Source organism: Acanthamoeba castellanii, assembly GCF_000313135.1.
Source record: "Acanthamoeba castellanii str. Neff unplaced genomic scaffold scf7180000084618, whole genome shotgun sequence".
NCBI lineage: Eukaryota > Discosea > Longamoebia > Acanthamoebidae > Acanthamoeba > Acanthamoeba castellanii.
In genome coordinates this window covers 91,772-99,314 of record NW_004457632.1, presented here as the reverse complement: position 1 = coordinate 99,314, position 7,543 = coordinate 91,772, and the positions used below count along the sequence as shown (strand labels likewise).

Sequence of the window (7,543 nt, the reverse complement as noted above, 5' to 3'; positions counted from 1 at the left end):
CAGCCAAAGCGATGACGTTGCCAAGTCGTCAAGGAGGGGACGTTCGGGCGGTGTGTACCGATGACAGGTTCTGAATACGGAACGGATGCACCTTGGCGTACTCGTTGCGAGCTCCGTTGATGTAACACAGCCCCAGATCGATGACGGAGTTGTGTTGTCCTCCTGGGAGATGCGCGCGTCGGGTTAAAGGTGCGCAATGCGCCCAGTAGAGCTGAGGTTGTAAAGGTCCGCCTTACCTGTGACCAGGTCGGGGTACCGCAAGCCGCGTGACTTTTCCACGCTCAAGGTGACACTCACGATTCGCTGGGGGAGGCAAGAATAAGAATAACAAGAATAATGAGATATGAGCAACTGATGAGGTGCAGGGTCACCGGCACGAGAGAATGACATGGAGCGTACAGGGGTCATGGTCTTCATGTTCATGACGGAGATGTTGTAGGTCTGCCGACCGGTGTCGTGCGGGGTGATGCTGAACACGACGTCCTTGGTTCCATGGGCCTTGAGCATGCCTCCCTCCTCCTTCACGCTGACGACCGCATCGCCCTTTTTCTCTGCACAGAGCCGGGGGGCTATCAGAAACCGGTAAATTGGCACAGACTTGAGAACAACATTGTTACCCGAGTGTCGCTCGTCAACTTCGAAGATGGCGTAGGGCACGTCCGCCGCCGTCGAGTTGCGAACGGTGAACTTGGACGAAACGCTTTTGCCCAGCTTCACCGCACCAAAATTGATCGACATGGGGCTGATCTCCAACTCCTGTGCAAGAATGGAAGCAGATGTTAGGAATGTAGCTGACGCCACGTTTGGCGTGTGTGTGTTGGAGAGGCCGTACCTGCGCGGTATCCATGGCTCCGCCGTCATGGGCACGCAGTGGAGAGGCCACTGGGCTAGTGTTGCGGCCGGCCTCCAGACGAGCGAGGGTCAGGTAGTCGAGGGGCGAGCTGGCGATGGGGCTGTTGGGCGGCGTGATTGCGCCCTCCTTGTCGCCGGTGAGCGGCGACGACCCGCTGACATCTTGGACTTGGGCGACCAGCAGATCGCGCACGTCGTCGCGCGGGGCGTCGGCCATGTGCGGCTCCGAGAGGGCGAGCTTGACGTAATCTTCGTGGGTGGCGCATACAATGGCGCGCCACGGGATGGTCTTGACCATGTCCACGTTCTTCGTCTCGTAGATGAGCACTCGGCCCTCGAGCGGAATGCTTCGGGCGCGGGTGTCGCCGCTGACCAGGTCGCGCTTGATGGCCTTGGGCCGGAGAATGGCGAGCACGCTGCACGCACCGCCGGCGTCGATGTGGAGGCTGAGCACATTCTTGTGCACCGAGTAGGAGCTCTCGAGCCTCTTGGGCATGCACGACGCTCCGAGCTCGCCCAGCTTGGCGTTGCTGCGCTCCTTGCGCTCTTCGCCCTCGTCAACGTCGGAGCTGTATCCAGACGTGACGTTGGACGAACCGGGAGACTCCTGCGAAAGAGAGGAAGAAGTGGAAGACGATGAGCAGTCAATTCACTCTCGCCTCTGCATAGATAGAAGAACTGCAGTTGTGCTGGGTCTCAGGAGAGTTGTTGTTGTGTTGGTTGAGCTCATGCAAGCAGTCGTATTGCAGTTAAATTAAAGCATCATCGAGCCGATGAATTGGTGGCGGGCGGAGAACATGGTGCAGGCGGTACCTTCTGTATCTTGCCGGTTTGCAGCTTGTTCAGCTGTTCCATGTACTTGGCGATCTTTTCCTCCTGCGCCTTGCGCCTGGCGATCTTGATGCGCTGCAGCAGGTGCGCCACCTGGACCTCCTCCTCTTTGGTGAGCACGATGGGGGCCGTCTTCTCGAGCCTGAGAAACAGGTCATACTCGCAGGCCCTGTGATGGGGGCGCACATGGTATAGTGAGTCCCAATCCATTCTCCACAGCAACATTGGACGATGGCGAGGTTGAGCCGCACCCGGTGTTGTCGTCGTCGAGCTTGACCTCGTACAACCGACGCTGGTTGGTCGTGTTGGACACGATGAGCTGGCACCGCTTGGACCGCATGCCGAGGACGGCCACGCCAAAGTCCATCGACATCGAGCGCACGAAGAAGTTGGTCGTGGGCTTCACCAAGGCCTTCACCGTAATGACCTGATTGTTGGACGCGTCCTGAATGTTCTCGATCACCAGCTTCTCGTTGAACGCACCTGGGCAAATGAGAACGAGTTTTTTTCGGTGAGCTCCCGGCCGTGGCAAGGGACGAGAGGCGGAGAGGTTGTGGTACCCGTGATGGTCGGCTTGAAGAGGAAGTGGAGCTCTTTCCTGCGGTAGGGACGGATGATGCCCATTCTGTCGGCCTTCGAGATGATGAGGTCGAGCGAGGCAATCGAACCGCTCTTCTTCACTCGGTAGACGAGCGGCACTTCGGACAAGTTGTTGATGACCAGCGTCTTCTGCGGGTGCTTCGTGTGCTTGAACACCGTGCCAAAGTTGATGTTCTTCTGGGCCAGCTCCATGATGGAACGGCAGATGTTGGCTGTCACCATCAGATCGCGAGGCGGGATGACGCTCTCGGAAGTTTCCGACACCTTGCGCAGGGTCGCTCGGTCGTAATCTGTTCGACGTCGAAGCACAATCAGCCAACCACATACCACACTGCCAACGCGCAGTGGAAGCGACGAAAGGGCAAGTGCTTACCGACGAGTCGGATGGAGATGGAGCCCTTGATCTTCTTGAGCTTGCCCTGCAGCCAGCCGCGCTTGGTGGGCGAGGGGCGGAAGACCGCGTAGACCATGCACTCCTCTTCGGGCAACAGGTGAAGCGATTTGCCCGTAAGAGGTACCAGTAGACCCTCGTTCAGTGCGCGCATCACACCCTTGAACCGCCTCTCCTGCGACATGATGTACTGCTCCTGTGGAGCGAACAGTGCACACGGTTTAGCGAGTGAGTGCCGTGCTCCAGAGCTCCTTAGATTCAATTCCAGTGACGGCCCAGAGACGAACCTCTTTGTCGGCTGTCAGGCTGTCGGGCAGGCTGCCGGTGTAGGAGAGGCGTCGCGTGAGCGATACAAGGTCGTTCGATTGGGCGGCGGCGGCGGCCGGCGCCTGCACGGTCGAACGGCTGCCGTCGTCGGAGAAATCAAAGTCGTCGCCCGATTCGAGCATTCGCTTGCGCTGCTGCTCCTGCTCGGATTCGGCCACCAGGATGGCGGCCTGCGACGGCTGATCAGCCCGGGCTTTCTTCTGGAGGACATCACCAGACCTGTTGGCGCACATCAGGAGCGCGTCAGAGGGCAGAGCCACATGAACACACTTGATGAAACCCATCACTCGGTCGTACTTGGTGTTGGTGCGCTTGGCAAGGGAAGCATCGGAGCGGTCGCTCTTCCGCGAGTCGGCGAGATCGAGATATCTGGCGGTCTGGGCGTCGGAGTCCCTCGATGCGTCGCCGCGCGGCTGGAGTTGCATGCGACTCTCGTGCTCCTCGATGCGCTGCATCAGTTGCTCGGTCTTCGACTGCGGCGACTGCGAAAGAAAGGACGATGCACCCTGCTTGCAGAGCTGAAACAAAAGAACGGAGGACCCAAGCATTGTTTCAATGATGTGCGAGAGTGATGTGCGAGGGCTGCCGAGAAATCGCGTACTGTGATTTCATCTGCCAGCGAAGTCTTGAACTCGAGCTTGAGGTCCTTGCCACTGACGTTGCGAATGAGGAAAGTGCGAACCTACCGAGAGGGCGTTAGCTCACTGTTCGCGAGGCAACGAAGAGATATGACACAGTCCGGATGGGGACAGGGGGAGTAGGTACCGCTGGCGAGCCGACGATGACGTTTTCAAAATCGAGATAATTATGGGAGTAGGGAGTGATGAGGTGATAGAAGACCGAGTGGAAGGTGATGCGGAGAGGGTCGACGTTGTTCGCCCTGACCGAAATGAACTGCTCGTTGCTCTTGTTCTTGGTGTTGACGAACGTAATCTCCTTTCTGAACAGGTATTGTTGCAATCACGTGATTGGATTGGTGAAGTTAGTCCCACATGCGCGCATGTGTTAGCTCAACTACTGTTGAATAGGCCGTACCGATAGTCGGGGTTGATCTTGCGAGGAACGAAGTCCACCTTCAGGTCGGCGGACTGACGCGGAGGGATGGTGATCTGCCTCTGTCGGAAGGTGACCACCTTGGACTGGTAGTTCAATGCCACCTTGGCGGGCAGGTCGGAAAGATTGACCAACTCGACGACCGCCGACTGTGGAACGAGCGAACGAGCGGATGGTGAGCACACGGACCTGGCTCTCCTCAGCGAATAAAAGACAAGAAAGCAAAGAGAAACGTTACCCTCCACGACCCGACGTCGCAATCGCCCAGATTGATGTCCGTGCGCGGAACGTAGACAAAGGAGGTGCAGACCTTGGCCGTTCCCACGACTGACTTGCGCGTGTGGACCTGGAAAATGGAAACAGCCAAGGATGAGCGCACACCGATGCGCAGAGGAGTGCTTGCCAAGAGCCAAGTGTGGCGGTACGCAACCTGGCCTTCACGGTTCTTGCACGTGAGATCGATTTGGAAGCTGCGTCGTGAGAGGGTCGCCAGACGGTTCACCGCCTCACTTCCGGGCACGATGGTGGACGATGCCAGCACCTAATTGGTTAGAAAGGGTGCTTGCATCAGTGAACCAGGCCTCGGCGATTAAATTTGCTAAGAGGAGCAGTGCTTCACGTACCTCTTCGGGCTCCGGATTGTACCAGACCTTGATCGTTTTCTCAGCACCAGGTCCGAGCGAAATCTCTTCGATGCGCGAGTGTCGGACCACCTTCGTCTTGGTACCGCTGGTTGGTGCGTTCTCCGGAGAGGAGGAAAGTGGGTCTTCCGGGTCGTCGTTGCCTGTCAAATGGTCGGTCGGGGGGTGAATAAAAGATACGGCCGCAGCACGAGCACAAGCCGGCAAGGAGAAACTGAGCAGTGGACAGGGAGCGAAGGAGCGAGTACCGTTCGTGTCGGCAGTGTCGGCTTCCGAGTCGGAGCTCGAGTCGGAATCAGAGTCGTAGGCCTCGTCCGCGGCCGTGCGCTGGCGCTCGTTCTCTTGCTGGTCGTTTTCGGTGATGAGATCGAACGAGACCTCGTGCGAGGTGTCGCTGTCGAAGAACACCTCCATAGTGTCTTCGGTGACGTTCTTCACCGTGAGTATCTGGTACACGGGAACGCTGGTGTAGCAATCGCCAAAGTCGAGCTTGGCCACGCTCAGCATGATCGATTTCTGATTTGAGAACGATGAAGGGCGGGAGGGAGTGTCAGCTGCCTAAACAAACACCAATGCCAGACTGGTAGGCCCCAAAACAAAGAACGCGTAAGCGTACCGGCCGCAGTTCAGAGACGACGGAAGAGTGAATGTTGATAAAATGCACGCTGTTCGGGTCCTTGACGTTCTCGATGCGCACGACGTAGGAAAAATTGCCCACTTCAGCGGGCCGGTAGGTGACTCGAATGGTAATATGCGAGAAGCTCGGGATCATGTGATCGCGCACTGTGCAGAGCGTTCAGATCAGCCACACTGTTCACTGTGGACGAAGATAAAGGACACCTGCAATCGAAAGCCATGACAAACCTGCAGAGCCTGTGTCATAGTCAACGAACTCGAGAACCTTGTCCTTGCTTGAGGCCCCGTGGTGCACCTGAACGAACGGATCCTTGATGAGCGCTGTGCACAAGATTAGACATCTGAGGGGAGGCTAGGGTGTTGTACGGTGTCCGTCTTGATGCCGAACAGCAGTGGGATCTCGGAGTGGTTGCGGATCGTGAAGTCCTTGACGTAGCTGCCACCAACAAGGCAGTTGTCGAAGTTGAAATCGGTGGCATCAACTTTCATCTCCAGCTTGCAGACCTTGGCCAGCAGGGTGAGCACGGTCTAATACGCCACAGAGGCAGAGAAAGCGGTCAGCGCACAGCAAGGGGGTGGCCACTGCAGCAACGCGAAGGTGTACGACGTACCGTCTGAGTTCGTGCATCGCCCTTGAGTGGCCGAGCAGTGATGGTGATCTCACCCTTGGCCGTGTAGGAGGTGCGAGTATCGTGAACCACCTCGTCTTCGTCCTGGCGGGAATAGGGTGAATAATGAAAGGATCAAAAGAAGACAACTCCTGCTCGCCTTGGGTGCATACCTCGCGATGAGCGTCGGCATCGGGTATTTGATTGATGGGAAGAAAAGAGAGGATGATGGTTTTTCGCTCAAGAGGCCCAAGCGTGAGTTCGTTGATGCGGTTGATGGTGTTGAAGAGTTGGTTGTGATCCTCTTCCTCGAGTTCGCCTTGAAGGTTGGCATTGGTAAGCTGGAAACCAACCTGCTCGTCGGGCAGAGTAGATGCGAGGGTGAGATGCAGAGGCGACGAAGGGGAGCGATTGACAACGTCGAATTTTCGCAGCACGTGCACATCTCGTAGCACAACTGAGCCGAGATTGAGCACACCCTCGGGCAGATCGACGTCCAGAAAACGTTCTTCATCATTTTTGCCTCTTGTGTTTCGTCTTTCCCTCAGCTGCTGCTCTTCTTTGTCTTCATCTTCGAAATCTCGGGAGTGATGGCGGGGGTAGGGGTTGGCGCGGGTGTAGCGCGGGGCGTGGAAGGTCTCCTCGGTTTCTTCAAAGGTGCGCACGTTCCTTGAGGGCTGAACAGGGATGCTCAAGCTCTTGGAGGACTCAGGCTTCCCGCCTCCGGCTCGGCCTTCCATCTCTCCGATTTCCAACACAGCACGCAAGCTTGGTTGCTTCTCTCTTTTTGCTGGCGACCAGGAAATTCTATTTCTTTTAATTTCTGCAAACCAAAATCAGAGTTGTCCGAGTGGGCGCTTTGAATTTTAGTTTTCAAAGATAAAACTTCATTCGCTGATCCACAGAACGCTCTCACAAGCGGGAGATCTTCTTGTTGCTGTTCTTGTGGCGATATGAATCCCAACTCATCACCCAGGCGCTTGGGACCACAAGATCTCGCACTACCAACCAGAGCGTGTACATTGATTTAATCCAAAATATTTATTCGAAATGGAGCGAAATGAGAAGCAATTGAATGAAGGCGAGGCGGCGCAGATCGACACCAGCCAGGGCTCGTCCACGCTCGAGCACTTCTTCCAGGAGACCCCCATCACGCTGGCAGACATTCGATCTACGCTCATTCGCTTGGAGGAGACCATCATCTTCGCTCTCATCGAACGCGCCCAATTCCGCGCCAATCCGGCCGTCTACCGCAAGGATGAGGAAACGGAAGTGCGCCAAAAGGGCAAGAGCTTCCTCGACGTCTTCTTTGGGCAGATCGAGAAGGCCCATTCGCTGATGCGACGCTACACGAGCCCAGACGAGCATCCGTTCTACCCCGAGGAGCTCGAGCGGCCGATCCTGCCCCTACTCAACTACTCGGCCATCATTCGCCCCAACAACATCAATCTCAACCCCAAGGCAGGCACCCTCTTCCCCTCTCTTTCTCTTTCAGTCTGCACCATGCACCACGCTGCGCGATCGTGGGGATGGTTAGTATGGCTCCATGGTCGGCGAACCGCTGACTCCTCCTCTCTTTTGACGCACCGCACAGATCATGCGGC

At 56.8% G+C, this 7,543-nt stretch overlaps 1 protein-coding gene and 1 pseudogene across 1 annotated transcript in view; one reads left to right on the top strand and one right to left on the bottom strand.

Annotated features, from left to right (window-relative positions):
- ACA1_081110 overlaps positions 1-6,679 on the bottom strand; it is a 15,662-nt pseudogene extending 8,983 nt beyond the window's left edge.
- A 310-nt stretch (positions 6,680-6,989) lies between these two features.
- ACA1_081100 (prephenate dehydratase) overlaps positions 6,990-7,543 on the top strand; it is a gene marked incomplete at both ends in the record, with an annotated part of 3,206 nt that continues 2,652 nt past the window's right edge. Inside the window, one exon of the mRNA XM_004367705.1 lies at positions 6,990-7,475. Within this exon, the coding sequence (XP_004367762.1) occupies positions 6,990-7,475 (486 nt within the window). The remainder of the gene's footprint in view (positions 7,476-7,543) is intronic.